The following is a 26,037-nucleotide window of genomic DNA, read 5'->3' on the forward strand; positions in this document are numbered from 1 at the left end:
TCAATAAGGAAGCCAGAGAGCCAGCATCATTCTCCAGGAATAAATTATTCAAGCCAAAATGCAATCGACTCCATCTATCTTTTTTTTCTTTTTTTGCAAACAAAGAGACACAAGTGTCTCTGAGACGCCTCTTGGAAGCCTCCGCATCCTCTGTGTTCTGTGAAATAGGAGAAGAACAGCCATCGCACAGTGGGCCTCACCCCCCACTTCCGTTTTTGGAAGGACAGGTATTTGGGGCCCACGTTTCAGTGTCTGGAGTCCAAGCACGCGAATTACAATAAGAGTTTTAGCAGGAAGTAGAGTTTTAGCAGGAACCAACGGGCAAACCCAACCCAAGTGTCTGGAATTATGTTCCTATTCACAGCAGGTGGGTAAACTGAGGCATCAGGAGAAATGAACTCCTTTTGAAAGACACTCCAAGTCATCAACGCAGACACCCCAAAATCATACATTTTTTTTTTCTGCCTTAAATGGATGTGACAAGTATATTATCTTAAATTTTTCGCCATTAAAAAAAAAATTCCTGCCCGGCTGGCATTGTTCAGTGGTTGAGCATCAACCTATGAACCAGAAGGTCATGGTTCGACTCCCAGTCAGGACATATGCCCAGGTTGCGGGCTCGATCCCCAATGGGGTCGTGCAGGGGGGAGCAGATCAATGCTTCTCTCTCATCATGTTTGATGTTTCTATCTCTCTTCCCCTCTCTCTTCCTCTCTCTGAAATCAATAAAAATCGTTTTTTTAAATTCCAAGAACAAAAAAAAGAAAAAGAAAAAATAAATGAATTAATTTTTAAATGAAAAAAAATCCCAAGAACAGAAGGAGAGAGTCATACCTGATCCGCAGTGAGTAGCGGCTCCTCATTGATCCCAGAATCGTGCTCACTCTTCTCGTTGAACTCCTCCTCCTCTTTGTCGTGGATCTGAAGGGGGATGGAATTCTGATTGGCCAGCAGCAGAGCTGGGCATTCTCTCTGGTCTCTACAGCGGGGACACTGCCTGAGGGGCCGCTCCAGCCATCCCCTGGGTAGAGGGGGGTCTGAAGAGGGGTAAGAGTTCCGTCCCTCTCCCACGCGGGTGGTCGGAAAAAGACAATGAGGGGTGAGTGGCAGCACTCTCTGACTCAGAGGGAGCGGCTGTTCTCTGACCCACAGACGGGCCACGGGCTATCCTTGTGTGAACAGGAACCTTCTCAAGGTGAGTGATGCCTGCAGCAAAGGCCTGCTCGTGTAGAGAAGGAGCTCCCGCCTGGGAGTTGGTTTCCAGAATTTGTTTCGTTGGGGGCATTTTAAAGGACAGGCTTCTCGCCGGGCCAGCGTGGCTCAGTGGTTGAGCATCAACCTATGAACCAGAAGGTCACGGTTCGATTCCGGGTTGCAGGCTCGATCCCCAGTGTGGGGCCTGCAGGAGGCAGCGGATCAGTGTTTCTCTCTCATCATTGATGTTTCTGTCTCTCTTTCCCTCGCCCTGCCTCTCTCTGAAATCCATAAAACATCTATTATTAAAAACTAATCAAATAAAGGATGGGCTTCTCCAGTCCCAACAGTCATGCTTTTTTTAGGATCGGGTGAAATACCATCCGTTATGGGAATCTAGGCTTGTGTCACAGCTGATGGAGGATATATAGCGATCCGTCTGCGACATGCCCCAGAACAGCCTGACCACATGAACCAACGGGCAAACCCAACAACAACCAACACCCATCATCTGCCCTGCATCTCCAAGATCCCACCCTCCTTCCCTAAAATTCTGAAAGTTCACAACCATCGACGTTGTATAGATGATGCTGTCCAACCAGGCAGTCGTGGCCTCTCGGGCTTCCTGACCGGGTCCGAGATGGCCACGGCCCACCATGTACGTCCACATCCTGCAGAACGTGAACCACTCAACGCCCAGCCGGCGGCCTCTGTCGGGAAGCCGGACGTGCCAGTCACACGGGAGCCGGCGCAGTGCCTTCGGGAGACCTCTGGGCAGAGGCCCCGCCATCCAGGAGTCACTTCTGCTGGCTCACCAGGGCTTGGCACACCCATCGGCCTCTCTCCCGGGCTGTACCTCCCCGTTCTAACGGCAAACACCCCGGCTCCACCCCAGCCATCCCGCCAGACGCAGTCTGTCCTTAGAAGCCGTTCCCTCTCCCCTGAGCGCCACCTTGGCAGACACCCCTCACACAGCACACCCCGTCTGTCTCCATTTGCTTAGAACCAGGGCCGTGGCATAAGAAAAATTACTAATCAAGCGGGTATCCGATGCCATCTGCGCTCAGCCTGGCTGAGGGGCAGGGCCGGGAGGGGACGGGGTCGGCGGCGGGGCTGGGCGCCAGATGGTGACATCTCTGTCCGCGGTGGAGCCCAGATGCTCCCGCGCCTGCCAAGTCCGCCACCTGTGGCAGCCACCTGGTGTCCCGGCTCCCCGCCACGCGGACACACCTCCCGGAGCCACGGCTGTTCCCAACCAGGCTCTCTCTCTCTCTTTTTTTTTTTTCCTTTGTTGAATTTATTTGTTTTTAATGCTACAATTTATTTTTTTTTAAATATATTTTATTGATTTTTTACAGAGAGGAAGGGAGAGAGATAGAGAGCTAGAAACGTCGATGAGAGAGAAACATCGACCAGCTGCCTCTTGCACACCCCCTACTGGGGATGTGCCCACAACCAACGTACATGCCCCTGACCGGAATCGAACCCGGGACCTTTCAGTCCGCAGACCGAGGCTCTAGCCACTGAGCCAAACCGGTTTGGGCAACAATTTATTTTTTTAAATAAATCTTTTCTGTTCAGATTATTACAGGTGTTCCTCTTCCCTCCCCCCCCCCCCCATAGCTCCCCTCCACCTGATTCCCCACCCTACTCCATGCCCTTACCCCCGCCACTGTCTTCATCCAAAGGTGTAAGATTTCTGTCCGATCTCTTCCCGCGTCCTTCCCCCCTTCCCCCTGAGAATCGTCAGTCCACTCCCTTTCTATGTCCCGGATTCTATTATATTCACCAGTCCATTCTGTTCTTCAGATTTTACAATATATTTTTTTTAAATCTTTTTTGTTGAAAGTATGACATATGTTCCTTTCTCCCTATTGACCCTTTCTTGCCCTCTCCAACCCCACTCAACCCCCTCTCCCCCTAGGCCTTCACCACACTATTGTCTGTGTCCGTGGCTTATGCACATATGCATGCAAGTTCTTTGACTGATCTCTTCCCACCCGCCCTGGCCTTCCCTGCAGAACTTATTTAGGGCCAGAAGGTCCTGTGGTAGAAGTGGGCTTCTAGGGAAAACACAGCATTTGGTTTTCTGTGTGGGTTACTGTTCACAAGCATCTGACAGCAAGTGTTCATCTACAACCATCTATAACCAGATTGATTTTTTTTTTTACATTAAGTCTTTTTTTTAAATGGATGATTCCCATTTAGTGGGTTTCCCATTTAACTGATTTTAGTGGGTTTCCTTCTAAATAATACCTCACCTTTCAACCATGCCATGTCCCTCCCCAGGGTCCCTGGGTGTGTGCCCCGGAGGAGGGCAAACAGGGAGCCTCTGGGGACAGAGCTCTGATGCTCAGATGTTCCGGGCAGTGGTGTGAGTGCCTCTCAGTCAGAGCTCGCTCTCCTCGCCCCTTCTCTGGCACGGAGCCCACAGTCTATTTGTCAGACTTGGGTTAAAGGAGATTTGAAAATCAATGACAAGCCTGTGAATGTTACTGTGAGTTCCTAGTAGTATGACCTCACCACGTTTTCTCGGATCTCAGAAGTGTGCCACTAAAAATAAAATAAAATAAAATAAAATAAGATAAAATAAGATAAAATAAAATAAAATGAGAAGCACCCACAGAGTATTCCCCAGAATATTCTCCTACACGTGGCTTACCCCCCCCCCCCCCCGTCTGCTTTCATCACATCCACCCTGTCCCTGGCCTTCCCTCCTCCTTTCTCTCATCCTTCCTCCATCAATCTAGGCCCCTTGTCCCACATTTTCTCTCACTCCTGCCAGACTCTCTTCTGCTCCAATAGCTGCTGTCACTTCTCCTCAAGCCTCTTTCCTGACAGGTGTCACTCACGGACCCCTACCTGCCTTCCGTTGCCCGGACACTGTCTGTGCAGAGAAGGATGGCTAGAAGGGGACTGGTGCAGAAAGAGAAAGGTTTTTGAAAAATGACAGCATTTAGTTATATGAATAAAAGTATATGTTAGATAGCCCTGGCCAATGTGTCTCAGTGGTTGAGCATCAGACTATGAACTAGGAGGTCAGGTTCAATTCCCGGTCAGGGCTCATGCCTGGGTTGTGGGCTCGATCCCCAGTAGGAGGTGTTTCTATCTCTCTCTCTCTCTCTCTCTTCCTCTCTGAAATCAATAAAAAAAAATATATATATATATATTTTTTTTTTAAAAAAGAAAAGAACGGCGAAACCAGTTTGACTCACTGGATAGAGCGTCGGCCTGCGGACTGAAGGGTCCCAGGTTTGATTTTGGTCAAGGGCATGTACCTTGGTTGCAGGCACATCCCCAGTAGGGGGTGTGCAAGAGGCACCTGATAGATGATTCTCTCTCATCGATGTTTCTAACTCTCTCTCCCTCTCTCTGTAAAAAATCAATAAAATATATTTTAAAAAATAAAATAAGAAAAGAATCGCTTCCCTGAAACAGGAAAGAACTCTTAGAAATTAAACGTATGGATAGCAAATGTGGAGGTCCAGTGGAAGAGTTGGGAAGGTGGAAAAAATCACTAGAGAGTACAACAACAAAAAGTAGATACAAACTGGTAAGGAAAAAAAAAATCAGGAGATCCATTTCTAAGGCCAACACTTGAATCAAAGGAATTGCGAAAAGTGAAAACAGAAGAGATGGCCTCTTCTAGCCTCGACGGGGTGCCTAGTACTGAACTTACCCCTCCTGCCACGCACAACCGTACATCTGTCCAGCGTCTATGGGCCGATTGTTTTCTGGCCCTGGACACAGGCAGTGCAAGGCTGTGATCCTCGGTGGAGGAGAAAAACACAAAGCGAGCGAGAGCTGAGAGAATCTGTCTCCTGTTCACTTACACGACCGAGAAATACCAGCGAGAGTGTTTGGACCTGAAAGGAAATCATGGGAAATGAGATGGACAGGAAGGAATAAAGAAGACCGAAAGTGGAGCACGTGTGGGTAAATGCAAAAAGCATCCTGAGCCCCTGCAGCCTCGAGGACACAGGCAGGAGCTGGCAGTGCGTAGGCTGAAGAGGGCCTCTCCCTGACCTTGTAACTGTGAGAAATAGATTTCTGCTGTGTACATGCTACCCAGTTTATGATATTTTGTTATAGCAGCTCAAACAGACTAAGTTATTGTCTTAAAAGCTTAAAATATGAGCAAAGCTCCCATCATAACAATCCTATATAATAAAAGGCTAATATGCAAATTGCCCCTTCGGGAGTTCAACCGACTGGGAGTTGGACCGCTAGCTATGATGTGCACTGACCACTAGGAGGTGGCGTGGAACGAAGGAAGGCCCCAGGTGGCAGCCAGCAGCCAGGGGAAGGAAGGTCCTGATGTGCTCTGATCGCCAACTGCCTAAGGACCCTACCTGTGCACAGATTTCGTGCACTGGGCCTCTACTCTAATCTTAAAATAATGAAGGATGGAGTGAGCCCCTAGTAAATACAAGGAAGGAAATAATAAAGTTAAGATAAGAAATCTACAAATTAGAAAAGGAACAAATAATTTGGGGGTTGGGGGGAATAAAAGTGATAAATCCATACACAGACTGAGGGAGAGGGAGAAGAGATAGAAAACACAAATTAACAATATCTGTAATAAAAAGGGGACATCACTACAGATCTTACTGACATTAAAAGAGTAAGAGAATGTCATCAACACCCTTCTGGTCAATATATGTAATGACAGAGTAAACAAACAAATTTCTTTTAAAACACAATTTAACAAAACCAACTAAAAAAAAAAGAAATGGAAAATCTGAATAGCCCTACATCTGTTAAAGAATTGAATCTGTAATCAATCAAAATTAACCTACAGTGATAGAAGCAGGTCACCCAGAGATTGGAGAGTGAACTGGAAGAGGGGAGGCTATGCCCAATATCTTGATTGCTGTGATGGTTGCACGGACACACGCATACATCAACACTAATCAAAATGCACGCTTTCACAGGTGCCGTGTATTGTATACCTGATATCCCCCAGCAAAGCTGTGAGGAAAACAACGAAAACCAAAATATACAGTAAAATAATAATCTACGGGTCTGTCTCAAGAATGCAAAGTTGATTTAATATTTGAAAATCGATTCATGTCCTTCATCACAGTAACATAATGAAGGAGGGAACGTATACATTCATCTCAATAGAAGCAGAAAACAGAAATAATTAATCTTCAGAGAGCTAGCACAAGAAAACATGCGAGTGATGAGCTTCCACTGAGGAGGATGCAGAATGAATAAATAAATAAATTTTAACTCACTATAGGACACATTACTGTAAAATTTCAAATAAGAGAGGAAAAAAAATATATAACCTAAAAGCTTCTGAAGAAAACCAAAGAAGAGTCACATACAAAGACAGAGGCTGGAAGGAGGGGGATAAAGGGGTGGGAAGGGATGGGAGATATCAGTAATACTATCAACAATAAAAATATATTTAAAAAAGAAAGAAAGACAGGGAATCTAAGTAGATGCGGGACTTCTCACAGCGACTGACAGCAGGAAGACAAAAGAATGTCGTCTTCAGGATTCTGAGAGAAAAAACTGCAACCTAAAATAGCCATCCCGTCACACTCTCCATCAAACGGATGGCAGGAGAGTGGAGACATTCTCAAATATTCCACAGCGCGTGTTCTGCTGTACTCTTTCTCAACGGGATACTGGTTTTTCCCACCAAAACAACAAGATAAAGATATGTCAGGCAGAGGACTGGAGAGAATCCCCGGATGGAGGTGAGGGAGTCCCCAGGACAAAGGCCGTGTGGCTGGGGCACAACCAGGCTGGTTTATAGCAGAAAGAGGGCAGGTACTAGTTCTAGAAAAACAAATGAATTGATAGAATATCTGATTTTTTTTTTTTTAAAGCCTGATTGTGAGAGAGTTAGGGTCCCCTCAGAGTTTGGGGTTGAACTAATGATAGATATACTAATATAAGGAAACAAAGCAAGTGAAAAGCCAAGAGCTTCACTCCAGATCAGGGGTCTTCAAACTACGGCCCTCGGGCCACATGCGGCCCGCAGAGGAGTCTGATCCGGCCCGCCAGGTTTTGTGGGCAGTGAGCGCAGCCGAGGTGTTACAGTAGGAATTAGTAGTTCATATAGTCCGGCCCTCCAGCTCTCTGAGGGACCGTGATCTGGCCCCCAATTTAAAAAGTTTGAGGACCCCTGCTCCAGATTAAACAAAAAGTCGTACAAGAGAGAAAATATTTGTCTAGAACAGTTTTTACAGAGTCCACGAGCGTGTATACTTAATATTGGTTTAACTATACTAGAATGGGACAGGCTAAGTTGGAGCATTTGAAGTGATGTAAAAGAATTAAATCTTGCCCAGCTGGTGTGGTTTGGTGGCTGAGCGTCAACCCATGAACCAGGAGGTCACGGTTCTGCTATTCCTGGTCAGGGCACATGCCTGGGTTGCAGGCTCCATCCCCATTAGGGGACGTGCAGGAAGCAGCCGACAGAGTCTCTCTCATCATTGATGTTTTTATCTCTCCCTCTCCCTTCCTCTCTCTGAAATCAATAAAAACATCATTTTAAAAAAGAATTGAATATTATCTTTCATAATACAAACTAATAGATAACAGCCAAAGCTGTGTGTTTTAAATAATCAAAGAAATAGCAATGTAAGAAAACTGAAGATTTTTTGATTCTTATAAGTATATTTCCAGTAGGACATTATCTCACTCATCTAGGGGAAATGGTGAACAACATAGACTGATGAACAAGAACAGACCCAGAGATAAGGAGCCGTGGGTCAGACTGTTGGACCTCAGAGGGAGGGTGGGGGTAAAAGGGAGAGATCAACCAAAGGACTTGTGTGCACACATATGAGCCTAACCAGTGGTCAAGGACAATAGAAGGGGGTGGGGGCATGAGTGGGGAAGGGTGGGGGATTGGGAGGGGGAGTTGAGGACAAATATGTGATACCTTAATCAAAAAAGAAATTTTTTTTAAAAAGAAAAGAAAACTGAAGATATCTGCCAAAGGATTCAGCTGAAAGAAATAAATGTGGTTGCCGAAAGCGGTTTGGCTCAGTGTGGATAGAGCATCGGCCTGCGGACTGAAGGGTCCCAGGTTCGATTCCAGTCAAGGGCATGTACATTGGTTGCAGGCACATCCCCGGTGCGGGGTGTGCAGGAGGCAGTTAGTCGATGTTTCTCTCTCATCGATGTTTCTGGCTCTCTGTTCCTCTCCTTCCTCTCTGTAAAAAAACAATAAAATATTTTTTTAAAAAAAGAAAGAAAGAAAAAAGAAATAAACGTGGTTGCCTCTGGGGATAGGGGAAGACAGGTCGGGCTGCTCTTTTAAGTCTTCGATGGTTTTAAAAAGTATTATGTGACTTTTAAAACGATGTGCATGTGTTACTTTGATTTTAAAAAAGCAAAAACGACTCTCTCTGCCGTCATAAGCCAGCACTGTCTATAATATCTTATTTGATTACTTCGTTACAGTCACAATTACAAGCTCGAACAGGTTTGGGAACAACAGAGCTGACTTCTGCCGATAAAGCGCTTAAGCAGAAGAAGAGATGTGCACGTTTGCTAGCGAGAAGCCTGCCAGCTGTGTGCCCTCAGCATGCCCAGGCGCCCCGTCCGCATGTGTTACAGAGGGACACGGAGAGCCGTTAACCCAGCAAATCCTTTCAACCGAGGTCAGTTAGCAGAGCTTCGGCTGCAATGAACGCAGATCATTGAGGAGGATGAAATAAGACAGCCTTGCTCCATGCATTTTTGCTACCTTGTCCGTTTCCCAGGGCTCAGATGGGAGAAATTCTACAAGGAACCAGGCTCACGATCTCCCTTCTCAGGGTCATTCAATTTGCTCTGAAATATTGAGCCTCTTGAGGGAAATCTGCCAGTGAGGATAAATGGAAGTCCTCTGGAAGGGCAGGCTGTCTTATATATCCTTAGGCGCACTCCTCAAAATGAGCGGGGAAGGTGACAAAAGAGATAAAGGAAAAAAAAAAAAAAAAAAAAATCTGCCTTTCGCACCGAGATGGACCTACTTAAATTTCAGTCACCTGATTTGTTTCGTCACTGCCTCTCTTCTCCTTTGCATTTTGGGTATCTGCTAAACACCGTCTACATAAGCACTGCAGGAGGAAATGAGCAGGTGGGAGTTCAAGACAGGACCCAGTGCACACCCTCCAAGATCAATGCCAAGCAGGGTCTCTTAGTCTCAAAATCACCGTCTTACCTGCCCCAGTCAATGTAGCCTTGAGGTTTTCGAGTACTTTGGATTGCTAATTATTAGAAGAGTTAAGAAAGGATATTCAACCATCTTTGAAAAATATATATATTTCTACTGATTTCAGAGACAAAGGGAGAGGGGAGAGAGAGAGACAGAAACATCAAGGATGAGATAGAATCATGGACTGGCTGCTTCCTGCATGCCCCACACTGGGGGATCGAGCCCACAACCTGGGCATGTGCCCTTGACCGGAATCGAACGGAGGACCCTTCAGTCCACAGGCTGTTGTTTTATCCACTAAGCCAAACTAGCTAGGGCTGCAACTATCTTTTCAAAAAAAAATCAGCCAACTGATCATCTGCTATGCTATTTTGGGTAACGACCTGCAGAAATATTGCCCAGTAAGGAAAACCTGTCTCTATCTCTTTTACCTGAACTCAATTCTAGACAATTTAGGAATATCAGATCCACCCACCCACACACACATTTGACAGCCCTTCCTCATAAGAAATTGTCAAATTTCCTTTACAGCTGAAACTAGAAAATCAAGCAAGGCAGAAATTGGCTTTTAGCCATTAATGGATGTAACTTTTTATATATAGAATCAGCTAGGAGGGGCAGTTTGGATCTTCTGAAAGATCACTCCCCACAGCCTCTGAAAATCAACTCAAAATAAGTATTCTCACCCAACTGGTGTGGCCCAGTGGTTGAGGATCAGCCTATGAACCAGGAGGTCACAGTTTGATGCCCAATCAGGGCACATGCCCGGATTTCGGGCTCAATCCCCAGTAGGGGGCATGCAGGAGGCAGCTGATCAATGATTCTCTCTCATCCTTCTCTCATCTCTTTCTCCCTTCCTCTCTGAAATCAACAAAAAAATATATATTTTTTTAAAAGTAAGTATTCTCTTTGTTTATTCATATGCGCTTAAATGAATAAGTAAGCCCTTATGCTTCTTTCTTCTTTGGCATCAGCAGCCACAGAATGTGACTCAGGCCACATAAATGTCTCCTTGGTTGCCCTCCATTAAGAACGCCTCCCCATTGCGTGGCCACCTCATGCATATCCGGGCCCCAACGCTGGCCATTAGCCAGGCCCTGATCCGTCAGCACTTGCTCACTGCACTGTTTTGGTGAGACTGACTGTTCATTTTAACCATTATCACTTGAACATAAAATAAAATAAAATAAAATAAAAATAAAAATAAAAAGCTCGGGGTAGCCACTCTCCTCCTCTTACTTTGGAGCACCCAAGTTTCCCTGGTGTAGACACAGATCACCAACAGAAGCATCTGCATTTACCTTTTCACAGGTAATGATCCCAATCACCTCGTGTTCGCCGGATGTACCCCCTCATCTTATTTTCCACCTCCTCCCCAACTCCTACATTCCCAGCAATGGCTTTGAGCATTGAATGGGAAAGACTGGTACGTTACTGAATGCTTTTTGAAGTGGAATTCACATCTTCTCGAGCCCTATGAGGTAGGGGTGGAGGTGGGGGAGCGGAGAGGTACCTCGGTGTCAGAGCTGTTGCCATTCAGAGCCTCGATGTTTGGGTCCCTCCAGTCTTCTGCAAGTGAAGGGATGTAATTGTCTGTCAGAGCGTCCCAAACCCTAGGAACAAAGAGAAGCTCTCATTAGCACACATCTGGGGCCCCGCCCACCTGGAGGGAGGAAGAGCTGGGCCGGGGAGGCAGGCTCTGTGGGGGCCAGGCTGAGGTCATCTGCCGTCCAGCAGGCAGGGGCCAAGCTGCTTAGAGCTGAATCAGAGGCTCTGCCGCCGCCCAGAGAGAAGGAGCCAAGAGAACGGACCCTGGCCAGGAGCTGCCAAGTGAACCATGTTTGCTTCAGAGAAGGGGAGCCGTTGCGATACAAATGATGGAGTCTACAATCAAATCACCTCTGGCAATTAAAAAAAACATTGCCCTAGAAAACAAATCTGGCCCTCAACAAAACAGTTCATGTCTCATAAAACTGAGCCATGCCCACTTCCTACTGGCAGAGAAGACAGAGAGAGATGGAGACACAGACACAGAGAGAGACACACAGAGAGAAACACACACAGAGAGAGAGAGAGATGGCGATCTGGGCAGATTCTCTGGCTGGATCTCATTAAGAACGGAGTCATCCTGAAGTGCCAATGCTGTTGTGCTTACTTACTACCCAAAATGTTTGGCGAGCCCACGGGTGGCACGATCCTGCCCTCTAACAGCATAGAGTCTAGGCGTGCCCTGTCTCCCACGTGGACCTTCCAAAGCGAATGTGCGAAAGGAATCAATGAGCACACCTCTGTCTGCACGACGACCTCAGTGGGAGAAGATGGGCTCCCTTTATGACATTTCCTTGTAGCATTCCGAAATGTACTTTATAAGACAGGGCCTTTTGCCGTCCTTGTTGTTTAACTCATTTCAGAAAGATTTGTTTGGGGGGGAGGGGGGGAGAGAGAATCCTGAAGTCACAAACTCTCACAGGGAGGAAAAGAAATGCATTAGTTAATACCCAGAGATTAGTGTAAATCTCATAAAATAATGCCATCCCTGGAAGCCAGCAGCACTTGAGTTAACCTTAAATAAATAAAAGATGAGTCTACACAGTTTCCTTCATGAGTATATGCATGCCATGATACCTATGAAACCAAGGGTAGAAAATACTAATGCAGTACAAAGAAATAGACATCCTATATAATAAAAGCCTAATAGGCTGTGTCTGGTCGTCAACCAATCAGTGTAATATGCTAATGATAGGCTAAGGTTGCTCAACCGCTCACTATGATGTGCAATGACCACCTGGGGGCAGATGCTCCAACTGGTAGGTTAGCTTACTGCTAGGGATCAGGATTGAGTGAGATGGGTCAGACATGCCCTGAAACCCTCCTGTGGTCCCTCCCCAGCCCTGATTCTGCACCAGTGGGGTCCCTCGGCCTGGCCTGCACCCTCTCACAATCCGGGACCCCTCAGGGGATATCAGGGAGCCAGTTTTGGCCCAATCCTGCAGGCCACTCCCCTTGGGAGAATGCCAGATGCAGGGCTCATTGCTGCTGCTGCTGCTGCTGCTGTTGTTGCTGATGTGGCACAAGCCTCTCCTGATCAGGACTGATTGGGCGTGAGCCTGCGGCAGGCGCGGCAGGCGCAGTGGGGCCGGGATGAGCAGGAGCATCAGGCAGGAGCTGCAGGTGGCGTTGGACTAGGGTTTTGGGCCGATCCCCGCAGTCCACCCTGAGGGACCCCACCCATGCACGAATTCATGCACCAGGCCTCTAGTTTAAAAATAAGCAATAGGTATACATGTGGATCAAATTCAAAACATGACAAAAATGTGGATTAAGATGCTGAAACAATAAGTGCAAATTATATATATGCTTATATACACATGCATATATAGAGAGAGAGCAAAACAGAGCACAGATACTTCAAATAAAAATCATATGTATAAATTGAGGGAGGAAAGTGCTCTTAACATATAAAATCAGGTATAATATATATGATTCATGGATATATAAGCAGAATTTTTTTTTTTTTTAATCTTCAGCTGAGAATATGTTTTTTATTGCTTTTAGAAAGAGAGGAAAAGAGAGAGAAACATTGTGAGAGAGAAACATCCATCAGTTGCCTCCCACACATGCCCCAACCAGGATCAAACCCACAACCTAGGTATGTGCCCTCACCAGAAATCAAACCTTCAACCTTCTGGTGTACGGGATGACACTCCAACCGACTGAGCCACACTGGCCAGGGCGCAAAGAGATTTTCCTAGTGCGTGATGCATACAACTCAGGCAGTGAAACACACAAGGTAACAGCATTGCTGGGGTTATCGGCTTATTCGTCCTTTTCCTATAATTGAGAAAAGCACTTTGCAAGATCTCATTGTTAGACAATCGCTTCAGCAGGATTTCAGGTCTCCTTCTTAAACACGGGCGAAGACCCAATCTCTATCGGGCACTATATTAGAGCTGCACTAATCCGGCCTAATTCTAAATCCGAGTCTCATTAGCACTCTAAAGCCAAGAGGCAAATGCGACCTGCTCTCTGCGAGACAAAAGTCCCAGCGCCACACCCACCGGAAGGATGGGTGGACGGGAACCGTGAGCATCACACCCCTGCACCGCGTTCTCTGCTGGAGAAGGAGCAGCGAGGCACGCAGGCACCGACCTTCAGACTTGTCCCTGCAGCAAGTCCTGGAAAATGAAATTCAGCAAAGCCCAAAATAGGCAGGAGCCTCTCGTCCCTCCCTCCCGGGCAGGATGGAAACTGGGAACGTCGATAGACTGCACACTTCCCAATGACCTTGAAACTGTTTGCAGCCTTACAGAGACAACTGGGAACTCTCGCAAGTCTTTTAGGGCGCAGTGACTCTTCTCATCTGGGCCTTCCCTGGCACACTCTGGATTTTACCTTCAGATTCTAGATTTTTTTAAATATATATTTTATTGATTTTTTTTTTTTACAGAGAGGAAGGGAGAGGGATAGAGAGTCAGAAACATCGATGGGAGAGAAACCCTGATCAGCTGCCTCCTGCACACCTCCTATTGGGGATGTGCCTGTAACCAAGGTACATGCCCTTGACCGGAATTGAACTTGGGACCCTTCAGTCTGCAGGCCCAGGCTCTATCCACTGAGCCAAACCAATTAGGGCCGGATTCTAGATTTTCAGTGACAACTTCCTAAACCGTTGCTGAAACCTCAGGATTCAAGCTGTTCTCATTCTCTTTTGGGTTTTGTTCGGGTTTTTCTTTTTCTGTTCAAGGTACTTTTTATCCTCAGAGGTTCAAAGCAGCCTTTAGACCACATGTGTCAAACACAAGGCCCGCGGGCCAAATCCAGCCCGCCAGGCCTTGCAATGTGGCCCGCACCGCGCTGTCATCACTGCACTCCGCTGTCAGTTTATGACATTGTCAGTTTATGACTGTTCAGTAAACCATTCGGCCCGCGATTTAGGCTGGATTTTAGATTTTGGCCCCTTCTCTGATTGAGTTCGACACCCCTACTTTAGACAGAAGGACTCTCATCTCTTTGTAATCCCAACGCGTACCTTTCCTATCTTTATTTGGTGCCCATTTAACACCAGTAACAACGCACAGCCAACACTTGGCCAGCAAGCACTTACCATAAGCCAGGCACTATCCTAAACTCTTTATATGGATTCATTCATTCATTCATTCATTCATTCCAAACAACAGCTCTGTAAGGCAGACAGTAATGAGGAGAAGCTGGAACGTGGGGGCGTCCACTTAGCCTGTCTAAGTTTACACAGCCAGTAACGACAGAGGTGGGACTGAGCCAGGCAATAGAGCTTACAGAGCCTACATTCCTAACGACTTCACTCTTCCGATCCTTGATGAATTTTATGATAGGCATAGGCATCAGAATCCTACACCAAGCTCCAAATCACACCCTAGAACAGCAGTTCAGAAACTGGCTGTGCATGCAAAGTCTAGAAATACATTGTTTTGGGCAATATGCTTTCGTCAATCTACAGGAGACAAAGGGCCCGGACAGCAGGGCCACGCCCTGCTTTCTGTCTCTATCTCCATCCCGGGAGAGGCTAGGTGGAAGGCAGAGGCGGGGTGCTGGGAGGCAGGCAGCCACAGACAGGGACCAGGAGCCAGGCGGAGGGGAAGCACAAAGCTCGCAGTGAGGAAGAGCGGGAAGGGCTTTCTCCCCAGAGAGGCTAACTATAATGGTAAACAGGGTCCTTGGAAACAGACATAGTCCCTCTTACTGGGACGCTGAGGTGGACTTTAAAATTCCACTTCCCTGGGAAGCATCCTGCCATTGACTCTTTTCTTGGGGGAAGGAGACTCTGAAAGCCATCCACTCTATCCTTTACCAGAGAATGAAGATTAACCGAAGCCAGACAGGTCAGTTGGTTAGAGCACTGTCTCCATGTGCCAAGGTTGCAGGATCGATCCCCCATTAGGGCACATACAGGAATCAACCAGTGAATGCATGAACAAGTGGAACGACAAATCAATCTCTGTGTCTCTGTGTGTGTGTCTCTCTGTCTCTCTCTTTCTCTCTGACTGTCTGTCTCTCTTTCTCTCTCATCAGTTAAAAAAAAGGAACTAAGATTAGACAGGTTGCCTCAATTTCTGTCATGTTGCCATGGCACCCAGGATTCAATTTGATCTCAGTCCCTATAATAACAGAGACAGCTTTTAGGTGCCTATTTTATAGCTTGAGCTTAGTTGCCTGCAGAATGGACTAAACTGTCTTTCACCAGAGGGCTAGGCATTTGGGAAAGGGTGATGGCAGAGGTGAACAAACTGAACAGAATGGGTTCTCATAATACACCTGGACAAAAAGTCAGGTCTGAAAGGCTACATTATTCTAGCTACACACACACACACACACACACACACACACACACACACACCTACATACCTATTCCTGACAAGCTAGTAGCAGTGCACAGGTCTTATTAGAATTCCAACTTGGTAACATTTCCCTTGAATCCCCTCTAGCAACTACAGCCCTTGTCCAGTGGTTCATTTGCATCTAGCCATCACTATCCACACTTAGATGTGTGTTAACATAGATATACTTTTGCGGTTAATACTTAATAATAATTAATTACTAGCACATGAATGACTTTGAACAATTTTTCAGATTGCTTAAATACAATTAATACAATCTGTGCCTTCTGTATGGAGAAAGAAGAGAATTAACTTTCCTAAAAAAAAAAAAAAAAAAAAAAAAAAAAAATCAGTTATCTGTCATCTTTTCCTATCTGGTTATTTGGTTTTTACTTGTCTTCAATGTAAAGTGTGGCTGATTATAGGTCGTTTATTTATTGTGCAGACTTTGTTTTTTGTTTGTTTGTTTTTGTTTCTTATTTAATATATTTTTATTGATTTTTTACAGAGAGGAAGGGAGAGGGATAGAGTGCTAGAAACGTCAATGCGAGAGAAACACCGACCAGCTGCCTCCTGCACACCCCCCACTGGGGATGTGCCCGCAACCAACATACATGGCCCTGACCGGAATTGAACCTGGGACCTTTCAGTCCGCAGACCGACGCTCTACCACTGAGTCAAACCGGTTTCGGCCAGACTTTGTTTTTAACATCACCTTTGACCCCACAATTCCGTCTGAAGAATAAGAAATCTGTCAGGTGGCTGACCCCTCCAGGACACTTGTAAGAAGGCTGCTGAGAGGAACCCCAGAAGGCAGGAGGTGGGGTGAGAACTGCCCCTTCTCATTTTGTATTGGCCTCTAGGAACCTCGGGCCTCCAGGTTCAATCTCTTATGACAAAGGGAAGGTTGATCACATATAAGCAAAGGAGAGATTCTGAAATAGTTTCTAAATTTAAAAACAGGAGCTATATATTCAAGTCTGACTCTCGTTTAATGCCCACATACCCTGGTGCAGTGGTCAACAGAGAAGCAAACACCCCAAATACACTCCAAATACTAAACCTATGCAGGTTTATTGGAACCATAGAGCTATCTTGATTGGAGACTTGATTGGAAAACCGCAATCAAGTCAGCTATTAAATTATCTTCTTCCTTTACCTCACTATATTTTACAGTTAAAGTAACTGAATAGGTGTCTATAAAACAAAGTAGGTAGTTGAATCCTCATTTTTATTTTAAGCTGTAAAGATTCAGATATGCTGACCAAAATGTTAACTTCTCTCTTCCCAGATTCCTCCCTCGACACTACCCCCAAATCATACTTTTATCTCTAAGGAATTCTTCAACCTTTGGTCTGTTAGCTGAGTCAGTCAATGAGGCAGGCAAATCGGGGAAAGTCAGGATAAGACACTAATCCCATGTGATGGTAATTGACATTGAGTGACCTCTGTTAATGTGCTACTTGCTGGCTGGGCCTCCATCCTTAATGAGGCAGTCGGGGGTGAAGTAGGGGAGAGATGATTTGTTGGAAGCAAAAGGAATTGGACACGTCGTAAAAAGTCATTTTCAGAGCGCAGCCCGGGTGAGGTGAGAAATGAGGTTCTTTGCCAGTCCTTAGTCCCGCTTCATCAAGACTGAGCTCTGGGGGTTTCAAAGATGAGGACCCACGCAGTCAACTAGAGTTAGTGACTTGCCCAAGGTCACACAGCGACTTAGTGAGAGTCTGGAAATTAGAATTCATAGTCTTTATATTTCTAGTTCATTGCCTGGTGCAATGGACTAGAGTGAAAAAATACTCTGTGTGACAGAGCCCCACGGTCATCCTTTTTTTGGACTTAAAAGAGTCAAACAAATTATAACAGTCTCAGTATCTAAAAAGAATGCGTTTGAAACTTGGAATGGAATAACATACATCCCACTGTGATAGTACCGGCCACCAGAATGACCAGTTCTCTATGCCAGGTGTCTGGTGAGCATTAATGAAAAAGAGAACACAGAAATGGATTAGACCTAGCTAGAAACACTGTGCCATACCTAAAAGGCTAGCTATTATCGCCATACCATTCATTCAATAGTCAATATGTCACTCAGAAATATTTGATCACTTACTACACCCCAAGCACTACTTTAGACAGTGGGGGTATAATAGCAAGACACAAATTTGTTGCCCTGTATTCAGAGATACAGTCTTCATTAGCCACCAAATACACTACTGTCTGCCCCATATGGTCAGGTTCAATCCTCTGTCTAGGACATGCCTCTTATGCAGCTTGCCTGTGGCCAGCTCTTCCTGCTCAAGTCCATGAAGAGAGAAACCAAAAGCATAGCTGTTCTCCAAACTTCCATGACCAACTATGTGGCATTTCTTGGGTGATGCCCAAAGAACAATTAGTGCATGTTTTCTCTCTGCAGGGAATTGGCTGTTTTTTGTTTTCTTCTTATCAATGCCCCAAACACTCTTTAATTTATGTGAAAAATTACCCCTTCTCTTTCTAGTCCCTCCTCAAACAGCTCTATCTTTTCTCAACTACTGTTCTGAGAAGGTGACTAGTGAGTGGCCTGAGGAACCTGCACACTCGGAAGCCCCTTCATCCAGTTATCATGTTTGTATTCCCCCGGGGAACTCCATGGGCTCAAGTTCATTTCTTGACATTTTTTCCCACGTGTAAGAGGTAGGAAGCAATTTGGAGATGTTCACAATTCTGGTGTTTCTTGAAGCAAATTGCTCTAATGACAGATTCCTCCATCACAGTTTTGTTTTTTCCTGGTCCTTATTTTTTAAAGCTGGGTAGGTTACTACTGGCATAAAGAAAGCTGAAGATAGCCCTAGCTGGTTTGGCTCAGTGTATAGAGGGTCCCAGGTTCCATTTCGGCCAAAGGCACATCCCTGGGTTTTGGGCTTGATCCCCTATAGGGGACCTTCAGGAGGCAGCCAATCAATAATTATCTCTCATCATTGATGTTTCTATCTCTCTTTCCCTCTCCCATCCTCTCTGAAATCAATAAAGATATATAAAAAGAAAGAAAGAAAGAAAGGAAGGAAGAAAGAAAGAATGAAAGAAAGAAAGAAAGAGAAAGCAAGCAAGCAAGCTGGGTGGGGTGGGAACCTGGTGGAGGGGGGAAGAAATGAGGAACCTTTGTAATAATATGAACAATAAAGATTGATTTAAAAAAAAAAAAAAGAAAGAAAGAAAGAAAGAAAGAAAGCTGAAGATAGACAGACACCCCCACCCCCCAAAGTTTACCATACTCCTGAAATTCTATTTTGTATCTAGGGGAAACTTTCTATTTCCTAAAATCCCTTCAATTCTTTAAGGTTTCAACTTAAGAAAGCTCCACAGGGGACTATGAAGGGATATGACAGTACAATGGCAGCCACTACCGGGGAGAGCACTGCCCGGCTGACATGAAAAGGTAGTAAGAAGCCAAGAGCTCATAGACAGAATCTAGGTCTATGTCAAGGTCCCCAGACCCCAGGGCTCTTGTATGAAGCAAGAGAGGGCAACTAAGATGTCTTACTCCTCGTCCTGCAGGGTCTCCTCCTCCTCTTGGATCTGGAACTGGTTCTTCACGGGAGCCAGGTTCTCGGTCTTGGCATTGTAGTTCCGGAAGCAGACATTGAGCTTCTCGTCAAATTCATTCACGAGGTCCTCCATGGACTTGAAGCTGATTATTTCAGAAGAGAAATTCTCAAGCTCAGAGAGGGAGGGGTCCTCCAGGTGGTGGGGCGACGAGCCATACAGACACCGTGGCTTCTCCTCCTGTTCCTCTGAGCAGCAGGGCCGGAGGTCCTCAAACTCTTCATCCAGACTCACCAGTGGAGCCTCCATCCTGGCGCAGCTGCAAGGCTCAGGGTTCGTGTCTCTGGAAGAAATAGACAAGCTAATGTGAGTTTGGACTAGGCGTTGGGGCCAGCCCTGCTGAGGGAACGTAATCACATATTCCATTACTCCGACTCTCTCTAAACACAGAGTCCACTTAACTGGCCTCCATCCCTCCTGCGCTTGCTCATTATTCTGCACTTAAGGAGTTCAAATATCACTGTCAGTATGAATAACACTAATCTAAATAGAATACACTTGGCAGTATTATAAGAAATGCTAAAAGGTATTCTTTAAGAAGAGGAAGAAGGAAAAAGTAAAGATAAAAATTATGAACAACAAATGCATATCTATCAACAAGTGAGCCCAAAAATCAAGTGAATTAAAAATCTGAGGAGCAGAATAAACTGGTGAATATAATAGAATCAGGGGCATAGAAAGAGAGCAGACTGACAATTCTCAGGGGGAAAGGGGCGTGGGGGGTGCAGGAAGAGACTGGACAAAAATTGTACACCTATAGATGGGGACAGTTCAGGGAAGGAAAGGGCAGAGGGTGGGGTGGGAACCGGGTGGAGGGGAGCTATGGGGGGGAAAAGGGAGAACTATTGTAATAATCTCAACAATAAAGATTTATTAAATTAAACAAATAATAAATAAATAAATAGAATACACTTGAGAGGTATACCTGCTTCCAATTCCCTGCTCTGAAAACCGAAGCATTGTGGTTCAGTGTGCAGCCCCTGGACCAGACCGCCCAGGCTCGCATCCTGTTCTGCCCCTTCCCAGCTTCGGCCTTAGCAAGTTTCTTAACTTCTCTGTGTTTCCTTTTATTTTTCCCAGGACAGAAATAATACCAGGATGTACCCCCAAGGGTTGTCATAGGGTAAAAGGAGTGAACACAGGGAAGAGCTTAGGACAGTGGCTGGCAGACAACAAATGTCAATATGGTTTGAAACAGGCCCATATCCTTAACTGCGTGCTCTGGAAACTGGAAGTTCCTCCTAACTTATTTGGCAAAAAAACAAAAAAACACACAAAAAACCTGACCTGAAGCTAAGCTCATTTGGCAACTAAACGCGATTTACATGAATATAAAAGCTGCTTATGGTTTTAAGTTATTCCCACTTAGTGTGTTTTGCTGCAGAAATATTAGTTTTTTAAACTATAGAGATGGTTGCACCAGTCCCCAGGGGATGCTCTGCAGAATAGGCACTCTAGTACTGCCTTCCACGTGTTGAGATCATCTAAATTCCGAAACATGCCTGGCCCCACGGGTTTTGGATAGCAAGTCCATGGACCTCACTATGACTACCCTCATCAATAAATAACAGACTGACAGAACACTAACAGAGGCTTTCAAACAAGCACCTGAGTTTTTCCCAGACACAGAGCACAGCCAGGACTAGAGGAATGGATTAAATGATCTAATATCCATAAAAGACGGATCCAACTGCCGATGTGTTCCCCACTGTCCCAGGGCCAGGATCCACAACCGCCATCCTGGCCTCTGTGCCCGGGGAAGGTTGCAGGCTCTGGCCTCCCTGCATTTCCCACAGCTCTGGGCCTCTCCGTACATCGCCTTCATCCGTGATTTATCCATCCGTTCGCACCTCCAAGCCCTCCCCCAATTTGAATCTGAATCCCTCGAGGGCACTGGCGTCCTCTGAATAGCCTCCTGGGCTCCTCGCACACACTGCCCTGTGGCCAGGCCACCAATCAATGTGTACTCGCTGAAAAAACCATCTTCTCATCCACAGTTTCTCATTCTCCACCTCAGGCAGCACACGTATCGTTATCGATCATACCCTCCACTGCACACAAAACTCCCTTCCTGGTGACATAGGAGGGCGGCCCAGCTTTGCTCCCCTGTCGCTGTGATTTTTGATGCAGTTAGCTGCTTACATTGGAACGACTATCCGAGGAGAACCGAACGGACGCAAAAACCACGAGGTTCACTCTCCATCTCTGTCTACAACGTTTAAAACTCAAAATAAGGGAAGCAAAGGGCAGCAAAGGGCGCGCCGGGTGAGGACCTGGGCAGCTCTTCCTGGGTTTTCACTGGTGGAAAGTCAGCATCACATCCAGTATATGCTGAGTGTGCACAGTTTACAGAGGCAGCGTGACAGGACCTTCGGATACAAAAGGAAACAAGAGCAGTGTGGCATCTTGGAAAGAACACAGGCTTCAGAGCCAACACACCTGCTGATGTGTGGCTCAAGGATAAGCATCATGGATCCTAATGAACTCATTTGTTATGATGAAGGTGTTGGTATAGAACTAATACCTTTAGCCGAGACCGGTTTGGCTCAATGGATAGAGTGTCGGCTTGGAGACTGAAGGGTCCCGGGTTCGATTCCGGTCAAGGGCATGTACCTTGGTTTCGGGCATATCCCCAGTAGGGGGTGTGCAAGAGGCAGCTGAACGATGACTCTCTCTCATCGATGTTTCTGGCTCTCTGTCTCTCTCCCTTCCTCTCTGTACAAAATCAATAAAATATATTAAAAAATAATAAAATAATAAAATATTTAAAAAAAGAACTAATACCTTTGGAAGTTAATTTTAGTAACATATTAACTTAATAATTTAACTATAATAATATATTTTATTTAATACAGTATATCCAAGATATCACCATTTCAAACTGTAATCCATTTTAAAAAACTGATGGTCCATTTTACATCCTTTTTCCATTAGTCTTTGACATCCAGGGTAAGTTTTAGAATTACAGCTAGTCTCCATTTGGACCACCCACCTTCCCAGTGCCCAATAGCCACATGTGGCTAGTGGCTATCCTATTGGACAACACACCTACAAAGCCATAGACAACTAGTCAGGGATCCCTCACCTAGTCTACAGACCTCAAGGGCTCTTTTATATGGCCAAAGGGGCCCATGGCACAGAAAAGATTAGGAATCATGTCCAGCCAGTGTGGCTCAGTGGTTGAGCATCGACCTATGAACCAGGAGGTCGTGTTTGATTCCAGTCAGGGCATATGCCCAGGTTGCAGGAGGCAGCCAATCAATGATTCTCTCTCATCATTGATCTTTCTATCTCTTTCTCCCTCTCCCTTCCTCTTTCTGAAACTATATTTTAAACAAAATTAGGAATCCTTTAGTGCCCAAGTGAGTTTAGGAAAGATCATGGAGTGCAGTAGACAGCAGGGGAGGTTTTACTGCTGAGGGTTTGTGCGGATGGAGGCAGGACTCTGTGCTGGAGAAGAGCTTGGACTGCAGATTCCCCTCCTGTCCTGTCACTTCCCAGCTCTGAGACTTGGGGCAAATCATCAGCCTCTTTGTGCCTCAGTCTTCTCATCTATAATTGGGATTTAGAATAGTACTTACATTGAATAGTAGTTATTTTGTGGAGTCAATGAGATCAACTTTGAAACGCTAAACACAATGCATGGAACACATAGTGTCCAATAAATGCCAATGGCTTTAGGAAAATGAGAATTACTTGGTTACATGGAAATGTGGATTGAGAATGCTCCAATCCTTGCCATGATATTCTAGGCCAGTGGTCGGCAAACTCATTAGTCAACAGAACCAAATATCAACAGCACAATGATTGAAATTTCTTTTGAGAGCCAAATTTGTTAATCTTAAACTTCTTCTAACGCCACTTCTTCAAAATAGACTCACCCAGGCCATGGTATTTTGTGGAAGAGCCACACTCAAGGGGCCAAAGAGCCGCATGTGGCTCGTGAGCCACAGTTTGCCAACCACGGTTCTAGACTTCAAAATGCCTATCAAATGAGAGAACTATTTATTGCTAAATGAATTTTTTTTCATCTTTTTTTGCTAAAGCACCATACTTTAAATTTGGTCGAAGTCTCTTGGGTCCCAGTTCCCATTTCAGAGAGACCTGAAGGTTAACCAGCAGCTGTTCCAAAATTTTACATTTCCTTTAAATGTGCACGCTTCCCTAGGAGAGAGGGGGGGCTGGGAGGGGCAGGAGATACCAAGGGGGTGCTGACTTGAAATGGCACAATCCGTACTAACTAACTAGCGACGAGAGGGTAATCTAGGCCTAAGATTGAGTTTTGAGTGTTGGCAACAGGAAGATTATGCTGAGCACCTATCCTCGGCCCATGCAGACTCTAGAGAAATGGACTCATCTAGAGCAGTGTTTCCCAAACTTTTGACATATGTGCACCCCTTCTATAACTTTCCTAACGCTGAGTACCCCTCGTACTCATGAGAACGTAGAATTAGGCGCAGCTAAGCACGGTGCAGTGCATATCCCCACCAAACTCCGGTGCAACGCGTACCCCCACCCAACTCTTCCCGTACCCCTGGGGGGACGCGTACCACACTTTGGGAAACACTGATCTAGAGGTTTATTAAAGAAGAAATGGATATCACAGTTCTAGAGTTCAGAAACATGATTGCAATCGATAACATGGCCTGATTTCTTTTCATCGATTCGCTGCCGAGAAGCCGGGAAGCTCCACGTGAATGGCCAGCTGGAGGTGATGCTGAACTGAGAGCCTGTGCTGGGAACCAGGAGCCACTCAGCACCTGGCCTAAGCCCAGCCTTTGCAGAAAGAGCCCTGGCCCTGGAAGAGGAGATGAGGCCAGGCGTTCTGACTGGCACTGCCCTGGTCTTGAGGAGGGGCCTCTGGGTTGGGACTGGCAGCTCTTCTTGAGATGGTGCCCTTTACTCTCCTTCCTTTAGCACGCCTTCTTTCGTGCTTCTCTCTTGGTAGGGTGCCTTTGCCCCCAAACGGAAATGTCCTGCTCTTGCAAAGGCAAGCTGGCTCCTGTCTTCATCCGCAGGTCGTCAGGGAGGCCTCCTCCCCTTAAAAGCTGGGGTTGAGCCCTGGCTGGTTTGGCTCAGTGAATAGACCGTGGGCCTGCGGACTGAAGAGTCCCCGGTTGGATTCTGATCAAGGGCACGTGCCAGAGTTAAGGGCTCGATTCCTGGTAGGGGGCGTGCAGGAGGCAGCCAACCAATGAGTCTCATCATTGATATTTCTCTGTGTCCCTCTCCCTTCTTTCTCTGAAATATATATATATATATATATATATATATATATATATGAAGCTACAGTTGAAATAATTGCACTTATCCCCTTTCTCTATGCTTCCAAAGTCTATTTTTAAAAGAATATATGGAGAATGGCAGAAAGAAAGAACCATAGAAGCCTTTTTCTCGTTTTCTCTTTATCACAGAACAGAGCACAGGACTACGGTTTGATTATGGCCTATTGTCTATTCCACTTATTTTGGCTCCCAATGGGTAGTGCGATTTGGGAGAGAAAAGGCGTCCCGGAGCTTGACAGAGGCCCAGCAGGGAACACGTGAGCTGCCTGTGCAGTATAATGGTGCATGGGCCCGGCCGCAGCCTGGGGCTGCAGTCACATTTCCAGCCCCTGCTTTGCCTGCTGAGCAGAGCGGAGCAGAGCAGCGGAGAATCCACCGTGCCTCCAGAGGCCTCCATGCCATCTCCCCTCCTTCCCAGTACTTGCCCCATAAATCAATAGGTCCTGTGTGCCCACCCCCCACCACCAGCCTCCCTAGAGCCTCCTTCCACTGATGCACCTTCGGTTTTCCTGCTGCTACTCGGCCAAGCCCAGTCAGGATACATGATTGTGCTGGCTTCACATTTTGACGGAGAGTATTTCACTGCATATAAGCTAGCAAGCCCTTTGCGGTTCTGCTTCCCTCTGTTCCCCTCCTCCTGCTGCTCCATTCACCCTCAGCTCTCATCCCCCCTCTTTTCCCCCTCCCCCCCCCCCCCCCCGCCCCGGGGCTGTTAGGGCAAATAAAGGCTCCTCGGAGCAGCACAATGGCTGGCACTCCAAGAAAGCTGGGCTCATCCCGCGGGCTGCACACATTCCACTGGCCCTTTTGGCCAAACGTGATGGAGACCCCGAAGTGGGAAGGGAGTTGGGGGTGTCGGATAGGCGAGGAGGGGGTCAGCAAGGAGGGAAGGGATAGCAAGAGCGAATAGAGGGCTGTGATAATCACCCCACCCTGGGCTCTGTCCAGCGCTGGATCTGGTCAGGGGCCTGAGCCCACACTCGTCCTTTCTCTGGCCTGTTCTGGGCCCAACAATTGCTCCCCAGCGTCTGCGGCAGCCGCCAGGGCGCTGACCCTGCAGGAATGCTAGGTTCTGAGGAAGGCCTGGCACCCCAGGGAGGGCACAGCGGGGGCGGCGCGGGCTATCAAGGGCAGAGATGACTGGAGCTTTAAGGTGACGGGCCAGATAACGGTCTTGAAAGGAGGCATCCATATGCTGCTCGGTGGCTGCTGGGTGGCAACACTGGGCAGCATCCCCTGCTCGCCGGCCCCAGACCGCGTGCTCGGGCACAGACACACACACATACACACACACAGTCACATACACACACACTGTCACATACATACACAGTCACAAACACATACATATGTATGCACCCCCGCCCGGGCGCTCACACACACACACACACACACACACACACACACGCACACACAGCACTGTCACCTTCAGTCACACGCGCGGATACACACACACACA

General features: G+C 46.5%; 1 protein-coding gene across 4 annotated transcripts in view; it reads right to left on the reverse strand.

Moving 5' to 3' along the window:
• The window catches only part of FEZ1 (fasciculation and elongation protein zeta 1), a 63,013-nt gene that overhangs the window by 11,916 nt on the left and 25,060 nt on the right, over positions 1-26,037 (reverse strand). For 3 of the 4 annotated variants that reach the window (XM_084867571.1, XM_084867570.1, XM_084867569.1), the window contains 3 exons: positions 19,235-19,579; positions 10,875-10,974; positions 835-921 (listed from right to left, as the gene is read on the reverse strand). In XM_084867571.1, coding sequence (XP_084723697.1) covers positions 835-921; positions 10,875-10,974; positions 19,235-19,545 — 498 coding nt within the window. In that variant the 5' untranslated portion in view covers positions 19,546-19,579. Of the gene's footprint in view, positions 1-834; positions 922-10,874; positions 10,975-19,234; positions 19,580-23,177; positions 23,199-26,037 lie in introns of those variants that run through there. The other variant, XM_084867572.1, reaches the window with a different exon arrangement.

Source organism: Pipistrellus hanaki (assembly GCF_964339955.1).
Source record: "Pipistrellus hanaki genome assembly, chromosome: 19".
Classification (NCBI taxonomy): Eukaryota; Metazoa; Chordata; class Mammalia; order Chiroptera; family Vespertilionidae; genus Pipistrellus; species Pipistrellus hanaki.